The 14,263-nt window shown below is 38.9% G+C and overlaps 3 protein-coding genes across 9 annotated transcripts; all 3 read left to right on the top strand.

The window, feature by feature from the left end:
• The first annotated feature begins 1,088 nt into the window (after positions 1-1,088).
• LOC111776324 (uncharacterized) lies at positions 1,089-6,323 on the top strand. 3 transcript variants are annotated; one of them, XM_023655752.2, is made up of 4 exons: positions 1,089-1,389; positions 1,472-2,060; positions 3,297-4,999; positions 5,136-5,563. In XM_023655752.2, the coding sequence occupies exons 1-4, from the start codon at positions 1,373-1,375 to the stop codon at positions 5,422-5,424; spliced, it is 2,598 nt and encodes an 865-aa protein (XP_023511520.2). In that variant the 5' UTR covers positions 1,089-1,372; the 3' UTR covers positions 5,425-5,563. The 3 variants fall into 3 exon arrangements, with proteins under 3 accessions (XP_023511520.2, XP_023511519.2, XP_023511518.2); XM_023655751.2 differs by adding an exon at positions 5,922-6,323 and having other exon boundaries at positions 1,090-1,389; positions 3,297-5,718; XM_023655750.2 differs by adding an exon at positions 5,922-6,323 and having other exon boundaries at positions 1,091-1,389; positions 3,297-5,836.
• Positions 6,324-7,738: 1,415 nt separating this feature from the next.
• On the top strand, positions 7,739-10,770 carry LOC111811112 (zinc finger BED domain-containing protein RICESLEEPER 2). 2 transcript variants are annotated; one of them, XM_087117828.1, is made up of 3 exons: positions 7,749-7,899; positions 8,020-8,264; positions 8,618-10,770. In XM_087117828.1, the coding sequence occupies exons 2-3, from the start codon at positions 8,250-8,252 to the stop codon at positions 10,619-10,621; spliced, it is 2,019 nt and encodes a 672-aa protein (XP_086973954.1). In that variant the 5' UTR covers positions 7,749-7,899; positions 8,020-8,249; the 3' UTR covers positions 10,622-10,770. The 2 variants fall into 2 exon arrangements, with proteins under 2 accessions (XP_023553608.1, XP_086973954.1); XM_023697840.2 differs by lacking the exon at positions 8,020-8,264 and having other exon boundaries at positions 7,739-7,899.
• A 207-nt stretch (positions 10,771-10,977) lies between these two features.
• On the top strand, positions 10,978-14,231 carry CYP718 (cytochrome P450, family 718). Of its 4 annotated transcripts, none has more exons than XM_023698977.2 (5): positions 10,978-11,622; positions 12,282-12,845; positions 13,131-13,429; positions 13,597-13,784; positions 13,898-14,231. In XM_023698977.2, exons 1-5 carry the CDS (start codon positions 11,495-11,497, stop codon positions 14,216-14,218), a joined length of 1,500 nt encoding a protein of 499 aa, XP_023554745.1. In that variant the 5' UTR covers positions 10,978-11,494; the 3' UTR covers positions 14,219-14,231. The 4 variants fall into 4 exon arrangements, with proteins under 4 accessions (XP_023554745.1, XP_023554747.1, XP_023554746.1 ...); XM_023698979.2 differs by having other exon boundaries at positions 10,978-11,291; XM_023698980.2 differs by having other exon boundaries at positions 10,980-11,347.
• The last annotated feature ends 32 nt before the right edge of the window (positions 14,232-14,263 follow it).

The following is a 14,263-nucleotide window of genomic DNA, read 5'->3' on the forward strand; positions in this document are numbered from 1 at the left end:
TTAAGAGATACTTAAAAATGGAAAAAGGGAACTATTTGAAGGACCCATTCCCCAGTTCATCATCCTCTCATTAATTAAGCATTTTCTAAAGCAATATTATAAAAAAAAAAAACACGAAAAAAAATGGATTAATTAAAGGTTAATCATGATTATTACAAGAAGTATAGGCCATACGAGGAGTTTAATCAAGCAAAAACGCCATTAATGGCCATAATCTCTTGTTGTTCTTCTTCCCTAAAATGAGCAGAAAGGGAAAGGAGAAAGAAGTGGGTAAGGTGTCATAATCATGATGGTTCTGTGTCATTGTTGTATTATTCTTTGCTTCCAGAAATTACTATACAATAAATAATAGAATTTACTGTGGTATGCCCAAAACCTCTTCATCTCAACCCTCTGCCCTTTCACTTATGGGACCATCTCCTTCCATTTTCCATCAAACCCCATTTTCAGTTTTTACTCACACCGCAGTAAAAATATTTATGTAGGGTTTGCTAAGTAAGTAAGTGCTTAGTAGGTTAAAACAGGTTTTACTCAACGTGTTTTTATGTTTAAGGTTGAGAAAAAAACTTAGTGCTGTCAAGCTGATGGTCGGAGATGGCGGCGCGTGGGTTGAGGAAATGAGAAGGCGCGTGAGAGGGAGAGGTAGGGTACTAGCAAAGGCAACCAAGGGATAATGGATAATGGAGGAGAATAAATTTTAGGGTGGGAGAAATTACGTTAATAAATTTTTTCTTTAAATGAATAATTAGATCAATTAAAATGATAAATTAATGATTTTTATATGTATATATATTATAAAAATGAAGAGTTTAAATTAAATAGTTAAAAATTTGGAAAGAAAATATATAAAAAAAAAAAAAAAAAAAAAAAAAAAAGGAAAGGGGGGGAAATGGTTTTGATGGTAACACTGTTTTGTAGGCGTAGGCTTCCGCTCTCATACGTCGCTGTCAGTCATAAAGTTTTAAGGGAAAGCAGAAATCTTTCTCTTTCTCTTTCTCTCTCGGGCGGGAAAACATTAATAATGTATAAAAGTAACGAAAAAAAACAGAGCTCTAAGCTTCTCTCTCTTAATTCTCTCTCTCTCCCATCACCATTACTTCGCTTTCATCTCTCTCTCTCTCTCTCTCTCTCTCTCTCTCTCTCTCTCTCTCTCTCTCCCCCACCGCCAGAGAGAAAGGTGTTGATACCATACCATACCATACTTCATCATCTTCTTCCACTGTCTGCACTGCTTGTCTGTCTCCCTGTCCCTTCCCCTCTCAATTTCACACCATTTTTCTTTCATCCTCTTCCCAAATAAAACGCAACCCATTTCCCCAAATTCGATCTTTTCAATTGGGTCTCTCTCCGTTTTCCATTTGGTACACAAATCATGCCTTTCTCCATCCGGTAAGTAACCACCTCCTCGTTTCTTTATTAACTGCCCACCTATGTTTTTTATCGAGTTTTTTTTTTTTCTTCTTCTTGTTAGAGAGTATGCTTTGAATATGAGAGGCACGGATTTAAAGAGAAGCTGGCCGTTTAGCGAGAACGTGAAGAAAGAAGTGGCACAAGCTTTGCTCCCACCAATGGATGTCAGGAAATTTCGTTGGTGGTCTCATCAACAAACTGATTGTGGAGGTGTAGTGGAGGAGAAGGAAGTTGTTGTTGTTGTTGACAGAATTCAAATGCAGAAGATTTGTCCGGTTTGTGGGGTTTTTGTTGCTGCTACTGTCAACGCTATGAATGCTCATATTGATAGCTGTTTGGCTCAAACCACTAAGGAAAGGCGAAGGAATAAAGGAGGAGGAGGAGGGGCAAAATCAAGAACGCCTAAAAAGAGATCAATTGCAGAAATCTTCGCAGTGGCTCCGCCTGTGAAAACAATGATTATTGGTAATGATTGTGAGGAGGGAGAAAAAGGCATTGGGAAGCAAATGATTCGAGACAAGCTCAAAGCTACATCGTTGGCTAGGAGTCTTGTCTCTGCAATGAAGACAATCAAGGCGAAGAACACCAGAAATGAAGAAGAAATGAGGAGGAGGAGGAGGAAGAAGAAGAAGAAGAAGAAGAAGAATAAGGTACATGCCATTTTCTTTGATTTAAACGGTCCTACTACTACTACAATGGTGGGGGAAAACTGTAGGCTTGTGAGAATTTTGTTTAGGCTGCAAATATTCTCTCCCATTGGGGGGTTTTTTGTTTTTGGTACCTCCTTTCTCTCTCTGCTCATAATTACTGCTGGAAAAAGCTGGTGAAAAGACTGCATTACGTTGGAGAGAAAAGGAGAGAGAGGAGAGAAAAAAAAAGAAAAAAAAAAAGTAGTGTTTTGTGTGATTAAGGGCGCGGAAATAGGCTGTGATTCAGAATTGGAAGAGGGGAAGAAAAGGTCACTACAAGACGTGGTTGTATCGTTTGTGAAGGCCTTCCTTTGAGCTCCAGCTGCAAGGGTACGGCCTTGGCAGTGAGTGACTTTATTTGGTGGAAGAGTTTTTGTCCTTTGCTTAACAAATGTATCCTAGTTTAATGATGCTGTTTTCACCTCTTTTAACCCCTTTTCAATCCAACGAATCATGCTTCCCTTACTTCAAAATTAGTTCTACAATGGAGGTTTAGAGATGAACTTCATGGGTTTTTGTTCATCATTACTGCCAATGAACTCTTTCAGATTGTTCATACTTGAGTTTCTCCAAGAGGGTTTTCACTATCATGACACCATTTATGCTTTCAACCCATTATCATATGGGGATTATTTCATCAGATATGCTTCGGGTTTGCTTCAATGATCAAGTTCTTAAGTTCATAACTTGAATCTTATTCTTCTTCTCCAACAATCCTTATGAAATGAGAGTCGACTCATTTCTTCTGTTCGGAGTTACTTGAAGAAAGGATCATGAACCCCACGAGATTTTGAGCTATTTTATGATGCCTTTCTTGCTGATTAGTAGGAGTGAAATGTTACGGATAGAAGCCCACGTCCGTTAGAGAGGTGAACCAAACATTCCTTATAAGAATGTGGAAACCTCTCCCTAATGGATTTTAAAAACCGTGAGACTAACGACGATACGTAACGGATCAATAGTGGGTTTGGGTTCATTTAATTATTTGTTGTTAATTTAAAGGCCCGTCTAGATTTAATGAGTAGTCTTTGTTTTTGTCCTATAATAGATTGTCTTATTGGTTAACTATACTTTTTTGTCTCGTAGTTTTGGATGATCTAATTTTCTTGTTCTTGTTCTTGTTCTAACGTCAAGGCAAGGTCTCTAAGCTATATATTTTAGTTATAACTAATGTTTGAAATCTTCTATTGGTGATAGAACTTTGGACATGAGCAACTATGCAAGAAGGGAGAGAGAAACCACAAGGATGTTTCGGCTCGTTGTTGTAAGAAACCATGTTTTAAGCGTTTGTCTAGACAAAAAAGGAAAAAACTAGTGAAGAAATCCAATGTAGTTGGCAGGCAACAGAGGCCATTGGCTCCACTTAGGAGCATTTTGAAGCATAGTGTCAAAGAAATTTCTGAGACAAGAGGCAGCAACCAAGCTTCCAACAATGGTGGTCAAAAGTATGGTAGGCGTGTTAGCTTCTTGGATAAGGATGATGTTCTTGGTCCAACCACTGGAGCGTTATCTGATACCTTTGAACAAGATGGCTGCAATCCTTTTCAAGCCTCAGAAGGAAGCTCTAAGTCAGGTGAAAGTGATAAAGGAGTTGCTTCAATGGAGGTTGGTGTAGAAGACGATGTCGTTAGCTTTAGCCCCCGACACGACGTTGATAGTCAAAGTTGGGACAATGTGAAGCATTCGACCGAAAAGTTGATATCGACAAATCGGGTTATTCCTCGTGATCAAAATGATTTGCATTTGTTTGACCATGTCTATGTAGATGCACCTCAGAAGCTGCCACCAGTGGATTCTGCTACGCCTGCTCTATTAGCTGCTGCACAAGAAGAAAGGCAATATGGCCATGTGAGAACTCAATGTCGAGCTCATTCTCTCTATGGCTCAAATACAAGCAGAGTTCCTTCTTCTTCTTTAAGTGAAAATGCTGGTGGCAGATTTCTTAATCTGGCGCAATCTTCTGATAAGGACGCTCGATGCTCATTTCCGAACTGGGAGCAAACTGCGGTCGCCTACAAAGAGAAGGGCGTGAATGATGGATTTTTCTGCCTGCCATTGAACTCAAAGGGTGAACTGATACAGCTAAATTCAGGTTTGGTTAATAGGTTTGGTCAAATGAATGAAGCCAATAACACTATGGCTTGTTCTAGCAGGATACCGGTATGCAGTCTCGTCCTGCCACGACGCACCCGGGATTATTTCATAGATAAAGAGAAGCTCCTTGTTGATTCAGAACTTACAAGAAACCAGTTGACTTTATTTCCATTGCATAGTAATGTGCAAGAAAATCAAAACCAATATTTGTCAGCTAGATTCGACGTCACCGAGCCTGGAACTTCCGAAAGGGGAACTGAATCAGGTCGGTTTTTGCACTCGAACTTGATGGATTCTCCATTTTACAGAAGCAGATACTATGGAAAGTTGCAGAACCAAAATGGAAGTAGAGAGATTAATCCTGAAAGTTCAAGTAGCGTGTGTGCAAATCCCGCTCGACAAACGATGCGGTTGATGGGCAAAGATGTCGCTGTTGGTGAACATGGGAAAGAAATTCAAGAACCTGAGGTTATAAACTTTTGGAAGAACTCAACTTTAATTGACAACTGCCTGACCAATCCTATCCAAGAGAATCCCATGAGAAAAAGAAACTTTCTGCAAGATAGGGAGTTGCATCATCCATCAAAAGGAGAAGCCTTGTTTTATCATCCTGCAGGCTTTCATCATCCATCGAATGCTCCACAAGTTCGGTACCCGCATCCGCACCTCAATCGAACGTATCAAAGACCCGACTCTGTCATCAACTTAAACGAAAGGTTCAACAACAACGTCCATGTTTCGACCGACGCCTTTAATATGGCACCGAACTTTCAAGCACCCTTCATTTCTGGTCCGGAAACGCTAAGGTTTGGTTCACAGCCATCGGCATTTTCTACTTCTTACCACATGTATCCAAATAGATATGAAAGTTGTTTCGAATTTGGTTTCGACCGGAAACTACGTCCCGAAAAACCAGGAACCTTTAACTTCCCTTTCTTGCAGCCAGATGATCATGGAAATGCTATCCAGGTCCCTTGGTTTCATAGTTCTAAGACCCTTCCTCCATGGATGTTACATGATCACCAACGGGAAGCAGCTCCAACCACAAATGGATACTATTATCCATTTATTTCTTCTGCCACAGATGTTCTCATTAGCCCTTCTTCCATGCATCACCGGCTTGAAGCTGCCTATCCTTGCAGCACAATGCCCTATTTTCAACCAATGCCTGTTGCTCCTAGAGTACTTCAATCGCCATCTATTGCCAAGCCAAGCCATGAAACTAGAATGAGCTTTGAAGACAGATTGAAGTTCAATACTTTGAGTGTCAAGCAACCAGCTGGTGAGCTAGTCAATTCGAGGAAGCGTCAAAAGATGTCGAGTTTAGAAACGACCAATACTAGAGAATTCAGCGATGATCAACTGCGATATAACCCGGCAACAGCGAAAATTCCTGCTAACTGGGAGAAGGCTGTTAATTTAACAGGAAATATCTCAAATGTGGCTCAAACTGATGGAGTACCGGCTAGATCAGGCCCTATCAAGTTAACAGCAGGAGCTAAACACATCCTGAAACCAAGTCAGAGTATGTATTTAGATAATACTAAGCCTACTTATTCAACAATTCCTTCTGCTGGATTAGTTCATAGTGTTAGCTTGGCTGGATCTCAGAAGAAGTCAACTAAAGTATACAGTTTTTAAAAGTAAGCATAGTATTTTGCTTAATCTAATTCTAATCTACTCATCTAATGCTGATTAGTTGAGCAAATGATCTCATCTGCATGACAGGAAGGAACCTAGCTCATCTTTGTAACCAATGACATGATCAGAGTTGTAGTTTCAAGATGACCCGTCGTTCATCAAGCAAGTTTTTCGGTACTCGAAGGCGTGTTATCTTGAACGGAAACTAGCTAATCACACCACTGGAATATAGACGCTGCTACGAGTTTTGGTCTTGGTTCTTATTGGAAGTTTTGGATCAAATCTACACCAGAAGGTCTCTTCTTGTGCTACAAAATTACACAAATGTCAAGATTCAGAGTTCAAGTTCCTGTAATGAATGCGTGAGAACGCAGTTATATTGGTTTTCTTGAGGGCTATAAGCTAAAAGTTAATGTAGCTAACATATGTTGACATTTGTTAAACTCATATAAGGTAGCTTGTTGAAGTGAAAGGTAATAATTCTCGATATCTAGTTCGATCCTTACTACAACGGCTCACATCCACCGCTAGCAGATATTGTCCTCTTTGGGCTTTCTCTTTCAAACTTCTCCTAAGGTTTTTAAAACGTGTTTCCTAAGGAGAGATTTCCACACCCTTATAAAGAATGCTATGTTCTTTTCTCCGACCGATGTGAGATCTCACAGTTGCCCTATACAATTGTTGAACTAAAGAAAAAAGTAACTAAGTTTGATATAATTCCAGTCTCTTCATATTGTCTTAAGTTTATTTGAGAGCAAAATTTGTTCAATAATGAGCGAGTCACGTGAGAGCGAAGTATCAAGAAAAGAGAGAGTTCGACGAACTGTGTTTTACATTTTATGCACTTTATAAAACCGCTTTGACAATCTTTTCCAATTTTCAAGCTCGAAAATTTTTCTTATCTTTGCTCTCGTCCTCGTCCTCGTCCTCGACCTCTTCTTTTTCTTTCTTCTCCTCCCCAAAATCGTATTTGGGTCCCTCTCCACTACTTCCAAACCCGACGACACCAACTTTATATCCCGAATCCTATCATTTTATTCTATGTTAAGTCGTTTGAATAGTTTCTAAGTCGAGATCCATGATATATAAACAAGAACAACGTCTCTATCGATATAATAAACGTATGTCAAGCAAATATGACATAAACCCAGAAAACACCAAGTTTTAACGTATAAAACTTACACAAAATGGCATCTTCATACCATGACATGATGCAAAACCCAGTATGTGAGCCATTGCTGATGATCTCGAGATGAAGCTTTCTCCATTGTCTGTTACTGATCATTAAAAGTTATATACACAAAGAACCTTAAATTCCCCGAAAAAAAAAAAGACATTATTAATCATGAAAATTCACAAAGTGGGTACGTACCCGATTGCTGCATGCAGAAAGTAAAAGGTGGGTCTTTCCAAAAACCCCATTTTGAAACGAAACCTTATGAGCTAAAAGCTAATTTCAACTCAAAAATGGTGAATCCATAGAAAGAAACCACAAAACAAAGGGTAATCAATGGGGGAAATGGAAGAAGAATAAGCAAGGAATATTTTCCATTTAAAATTAATGAAAAATATATTTATTCATTATAAATTAACCCTATTTTTTTTTAAAAAAAATATAGAGTTTTAATCATTATTTTTTTAAAAAAAAATTATTTAGTAAGTTTATGTCAAATGCTTATTAATTATTATTCAAATGGAATGAAAAATATATTAACCACGTGCGTGGCAGGTGCCTATTAACTAGAAGAATAAAAAGGTAATTTACAATTTTGATTTTTTTTTTTTTATAAATTTATAAAAAGAAATTTGTTGCGCTGCAACTGCAAGGGTATAATTGTAATTTTACGTAATATTGCTTCGTTACTCTGACCTCCATTGCGCGCGTTCTCTCTTCTTCGCTGCACCATTAATCGTTTCCCTCGTCGATGTTTTACCGTACACACCGCCACTTTTCCCTCTCTTCCTCCTCACTTTCCCATTTTCTCGCCGGAAAATCAAACTGACCGCCGTTCCTCCTCCGTCGCTGGAAACCTCTGCGCAGTCCAGGCGAGGCCATCCATTCACTGTATGCTCCGAAACCTTCTTCTCAATTTTCTCTCATTCGAATTGATTACTCTTTAATATTTGGTTCTTTTAAAATTTGATGGAGCGGAACCCTAACTCTTGCTCCGGGTCCGACTCGGAGTGTTGTTATCCATTATGTGTTTAGCTATCCGAGATCCATAGGTTTTGAATCGGTCTTGTCGACCCGGTCAATTTTTGATATATTCGGGTCGGATAGTTTGCGGGTCCCGGCGGGAAATCTCCACTACCGATCCGGTGAGCCTGTATTGTGTTTTTCCTTGTAAAATTGACTTCAATGAAGGGCCGACCCGCAACAATTACCTTTTCTGGGTCTTGTTTCGGACCCGACGAATGACCATAGAATACGTATGAGCCTATGGCGCCTCCCTAAAATACTGTAATCGCTCTCTTTTTAGTGTGAAACTTATAATAATATGAACAGATGATTGTCGGAGGAACAAATTTAATTTTCCGGAACCTTTTTGATTATTGTTCTATCATGTTTTTCATGTTGATGTTTCAAAGTGTCATCTTACTTCTAGGATTTATGGTGTTTGAGCTATTCTGGGGTTGGATGGATCTACTTTTGTCTTTTTGATTTCATTATGAACATGTTGATTTTCAATTAGTCAAGATTGGAAGAAATTTGATCATATTTAGTGTTCGTCTTTCTTTTTAAATCTTTTTTATCAGAATAATTATGTGGGTTTACTGTGCAGCTTTTGGTGGAAAGTCTGGCTGATGTAATGGATGTGCCGGAGGCAGTTATAGTAAAATCTAGCAGATTGAAGTCCGTTGTGTGGAACGATTTTGATAGAATAAAAAAGGGTGACACCTTTGTTGCTGTATGTAGGCATTGTAAGAAGAAACTGAGTGGATCAAGTACCAGTGGGACTTCTCATTTGAGGAATCACTTAATTAGGTGCCAGAGAAGATCTAATCATGGTATGTCTCAATTTATTTCATCCAGGGAAAAGAAAAAGGAAGCAACATTGGCTATCACTAATTATGTTGATCAGGGGCAGAAAAAAGATGATGTTTTAAATCTTGTTAATATTAGATTTGACCCAGAGCAAGTGAAAGACGAAACAAATAATACCCTGAATTACAATTTCGATCAGCGACGAAGTCGATTTGATCTTGCCCGGATGATCATCTTGCATGGTTATCCATTGGGCATGGTTGAGCATGTTGGGTTCAGAGTATTTGTTAAAAATCTGCATCCCCTGTTTGAACTTGTATCATGCAATAGAGTTGAGAGTGATTGTTTGGAAATATATGTGAAAGAGAAACAAAAAGTGAACGAGTTATTGGATAAATTGCCTGGAAAAATCAGCCTCAGTGCTGATATGTGGACTGCCACAGATCATTTGGAATCGTCATACCTGTGTCTTACAGCCCACTACATTGATGAGTCCTGGCAGTTAAATAAGAAGGTTTTGAATTTTATGTTTGTTGATCCTTCTCATACTGAAGATTTGCATTCGGATGCTATCATGAATTGTCTGATGGATTGGGATATTGATAGGAAGTTGTTTTCAATGACATTTGATTGTTCCTCTAACAGTGACTATATATCATTACGAATCAGAGACAGACTATCACAGAATAGGTTCCTATATTGTAATGGTCAATTATTTGATGTTAGCTGTGCGATAGATCTTCTGAATTTGATGGCTCAAGATGCTTTGGAAGCATTATGCGACATTCTCCCTAAAATTCGTGACAGTATTCAATGTATTAAACAGTCTCGAGAAGTGCAAGCTAAGTTCAATGAGATGGCCGAGCAAGTTAAAGTTCAGAGCCAAAAGGGTCTGTCTGTGGACAATCCATCTCAGTGGAACTCGACCTATGCGATGCTCGGAGCAGCTATAGAATATCGAGAAGCATTTTCCCTTTTGCAGGAAAGTGACGTTGGCTACTCAGCATGCCCAACTGAAGAGGAATGGGGTAGGACCTGTGTGATTACAGGCTTTCTGAAGTTCTTCTTTGAAGTGACTAATATTTTAACGAAGACCAACTTTCCTACTTCAAATATATTTTTCCCTGAGCTATGTGACGTACACTTGCAGCTGATGGAATGGTCCAAGAATTCAGATGATTATGTCAAGGCCTTGGCATTCAAGATGCGGACCAAGTTTGAAGAATATTGGGATAAATGTGGGTTGGCTCTAGCAGTTTCTGCCATGTTAGATCCTCGGTTCAAAATGAAGCTTGTAGAGTACTATTATCCACAAATCTATGGCGTTGTTGCTGTACAGAGGATCGATGATGTTGTGAACTGCGTGAAGGCGCTTTACAACGAACATTCGATCTGCTCGCCGTTAGCTTCAATCGATCAGGGTCTTGCCTGGCAAGTTGGTAGTAGTAGTTCAGGGAAGGATGCAAGGGACAGGTTAATGGGTTTTGACAAGTTTCTCCATGAATCCTCCCAGAGTGAAGGCAGTAAATCAGATCTGGACAAGTACCTAGAGGAGCCTTTGTTCCCTCGTAATGTTGATTTCAATGTGTTGAACTGGTGGAAGGTTCACACTCCGAGATATCCGATCTTGTCGATGATGGCTCGTAATGTGTTGGGGATTCCGATGTCAAAAGTTGCATCAGATTGTGCATTCAGGAGTGGAAGAAGGGTGGTCGATCGAGAGTGGAGTTCACTGAAACCAGCTACAATTCAAGCCTTGGTATGTTCACAGGATTGGATAAGGAGTGAACTAGAGAGCTAATTCTGACACATCACAGGTCTCTCAATATTTGTTCATTTTTGTGCATCTTCCCTCACTATTTCCCTTTGTTTCATCATCTCTGCTGTACTTCACTTGTGGCCATCGCATCGCCTCATATGTGGTAATATTTAACTCCCATTTTAGTTTCAGTTCCATTGCTCTTGCTCTTACTCTTAAGGAGGAAATGAGGAACTTTCCATTCCAAGTTGCAATTTCCCATATCTTCATCATATCTTTTATTATATATATATATATATATATTTATATTTATGAAGAATTTTGAAGTAAAATTTTGTATCGAACGGGAAAGTTTAAGGTATAAATTGATTTTTGAATGCTAGTTTGACTTGAAAATGCTCAACGGTTAGTTTTCAATATTTTATCGTAATATATTAGATAGAATTATTAAGCAATTATCATAGGTTTATAAAGTATTATAACTTTGTTTAGAAACAAAAATGAAAGTTTGAATTTTTTATTTTAGTTTTGAAATTGTGATGAATTTTGAAAATATTTATAAAATGAGATAACAAAAAAAAAAAAAAAAAAAACAGATTTTGTTTGATTGGGCACTGAATAGAAAAGCCCAATCCAGGCCCATTAACTTTTCAGAATTCATGGTTGGCGGGAAAATTGTTATAAGCGAGTACGTAGGTTCGCCACTGTACAGGTATGGAGTTTTCCTTTCCGAGAATGATTGAAGTTCCAGGAGTTCAGTCTCTCCCGGTACGTTTTGTTGTTCATTTTTTGAAATTGAGGAGTTGTTTGTTAAGTAATGATCTGTGTTCTTCGTTTAAGTGTTGGTCTTAGAACGATTTAAGTTTCGGGGTTAAGCTTGGATGGGTTCCCCGGGGGAGAGAAATAAGATTCGCAATGGAAACAAGATTTAGTGTCTGGGGCATGTGCGAGGAAATGGGGAATTGGGATGAGGAACAAAGGGAGGTGCCGATGTGGTTGGTGGGGTTCCGTAACAGGGACACGTCTGTCATTGCCTCGTTAGGGTATAATACTCATTTTCCCCCTCATTAGCGTAAACTAGATACGTGGTCATGCAAATGCAACAGATATTTTCATAGGGAACTTGTGAACTTGTGAAAAGTAAAACGACTTTGCTTCAATTATTGTCTAATGTGATGGTTACCATATAAAGCATAAGATCTTACCCAATTACATTTTCTTTATCAGCTTTTAATTGCTTTCGTTTTCCATCAACATGCTACAGACCAAACAAATATGTGCACAAACTTATATTATTTAAGTTCAACAGCAAATAGAGATTGGAAAATAAGTATTAGAATCGTATCCCAGTCGTCATGTGTTCCTTATTCTAAGGATACATATTGTATTAATGTATAGGATATACACTCTGTGTGCACATGCAAAGCCCACGATTCTAGCCTTACGATAACTTAATTTGTTATGAAAGCCATGCTTCTTCCTCAACTTCAACCCCAAGATTTTGACCATCCATTCATTTAAATATAAATCAAACAGCAATGCTCATTCGTTGACTTTCAACTTGTTCCGTTAAATATGTGGCTTCTCTTCCCAACAAACATAAATCTGTGTATATGGTTCAAGAATTTAGCTGCTTTTTGTTGGCAACAATGTTCTTGTTTTTATCGGCAATCTTAATAATATCCATTATTTTTGTGTTTAGAAGCATAAAGGGAAGCAAAAAGGTACCGCCTGGGCAAATGGGTCTGCCCTGGATTGGCGAAACCATGGCTTTCTACAGAGCCCAACGTAAAAACAGGTTGTTCGAAGAGTTTGTTGGGCCTCGAGTGGCTAAATATGGCAAAATCTTCAAAACAAGCTTGATGGGGTCGCCGACGGTGGTCGTAAATGGAGCTGAAGCCAACAGATTTTTCTTGTCCAATGAGTTTAAGTTGGTGGTAAGCTCATGGCCGTCGGCCTCTGTTCAGCTGATGGGCGAAGAATGCATCATGCAGAAGCAAGGTGAAAGCCACCGATGTGTGCGTGGCCTTATTGCCGCAAGCCTTGCCAGTTCGAGTCTCGAAGCTATGATGCCTAAATTGTGCACGACAATTCAGCTTTATTTGGACACCAAATGGCTTGGCCATGATATAATTAGTCTCTACCACTCGGCAAAAGTATTGACGTTTACCATAGTGTTTGAGTGTTTGATGGGTATCAAAGTGGAGCCACGTATGTTGACGACATTCGAGAGGGTTTTGGAAGGAGTTTTTGCTCCACCGTTCAGGTAGCTATTCAACTATACCCCTAATTCAAAAGTTTGGGCTGATTGATAGGTTATGATAAATTTAAATCTGGTTTGATAACGATTTCATTTTTAAAATTTCTTTCCTATCATATTTACTTTCTTACCTTTTTAATTTCAAACTTGACTCGATTTTTGAAAGTATTAGTAGAATGTGAATAGAGAAATTTATATATGAAATTTGTGTTTATAAACTTGATTTTCAAATACCAAAGGATATTAAATGGAACCCGAAGTTTTAATTATTTGTTCATATTCTTAACCTAGCTTTCCAGGCACACGGTTTTCGAGAGCGAAGAAAGCAAGGATGGAGATAGGGAAAATGCTAAGGGAGGTGGTGAGAGAGAAGAGGAGGAGAATTGAAGAAGAGCCCGAAGAAGAAGAATGTGAGTTGTTGCTTTCAAGGATGGTGAGAGCAATGATAAGAGGGGAGATCAGTGAAGTTGAAGTGGTGGACAATGTGGTTTTGCTTGTTTTTGCAGCTCATGATACAACCTCCTTCGCCATTGCCATGACTTTCAAAATGTTGGCTCAGCAGCCAAACTGCTACTCACTTCTTCTCCAGGGTAATATTTTTTTTTTCTTTAATCTTGTAAATTATATGTCAGTATCATCATCAATCAAAGAGCTGGGCGCCATTTCAACTTCCTTTCTTCAAAATACCATTTTGCTGATCTGAGTGAGAAATAAGATGTGTAAATTTGAGAAGAGAAGCCTCTTTACTTCTTGACAGAACATGCTGACATAGTGAGAAGCAAGGGAGCAGGCCAGAATATGACGATGGAAGATATAAAGAAGATGAAATATACTTGGCAGGTAGCTCGTGAGAGCATTCGACTGTTTCCTCCTATATTTGGTTCATTCAGGAAAGCCATTACAGACATTGAATATGAGGGATTTTTCATTCCCAAGGGGTGGAAGGTGAAATTTCCATCAATTCTTCTGCTTTTTCTTTACTACTGATACCCTGCAGCGTCAAATTGTAGTCCAGAAATGACCATCGTTTCACCTTGAATCATTTTGGTTGCGTGCAGGTCTTGTGGACGACGTATGGAACGCATCTCGAAGACGAGTATTTTGAAGATCCATTGAGTTTCAAGCCAAGCAGATTTGAGGAACCTGTTTCCCAGTATGTCTATGTTCCATTTGGAGGAGGGCCAAGAGCTTGTGCAGGCTACCAGCTGGCGAAATTGAACATCCTCATCTTTATACACTTGGTTGTAACTCGTTATGATTGGAGTTTAGTCCACCCAGATGAGACAATCATAATGGATCCCCTCCCTATCCCTTCTCATGGAATGCCAATTAAGATTTCTCCAAAATCAGAAGCTCGCCCCAATGTTCAGCAAATGTAAGCTCATAAGAGAACAAAGACGATGCACTTAAGAGGATGTAAAACC

Source organism: Cucurbita pepo, chromosome 15 (genome assembly GCF_057944985.1).
Source record: "Cucurbita pepo subsp. pepo isolate OVF chromosome 15, ASM5794498v1, whole genome shotgun sequence".
In the NCBI taxonomy this organism is placed as follows: domain Eukaryota; kingdom Viridiplantae; phylum Streptophyta; class Magnoliopsida; order Cucurbitales; family Cucurbitaceae; genus Cucurbita; species Cucurbita pepo.

Bases quoted from the DNA above. Each gene is read 5' to 3' on its own strand.
- CYP718 (XM_023698977.2), top strand. From the start codon at position 11,495: ATGGAAACAAGATTTAGTGTCTGGGGCATGTGCGAGGAAATGGGGAAT. The intron at 13,430-13,596 runs GTAATATTTTTT...ACTTCTTGACAG, and splicing joins CTACTCACTTCTTCTCCAGG to AACATGCTGACATAGTGAGA. The intron at 13,785-13,897 runs GTGAAATTTCCA...GGTTGCGTGCAG, and splicing joins TCATTCCCAAGGGGTGGAAG to GTCTTGTGGACGACGTATGG.
- LOC111776324 (XM_023655750.2), top strand. The intron at 2,061-3,296 runs GTACATGCCATT...TATTGGTGATAG, and splicing joins AGAAGAAGAAGAAGAATAAG to AACTTTGGACATGAGCAACT.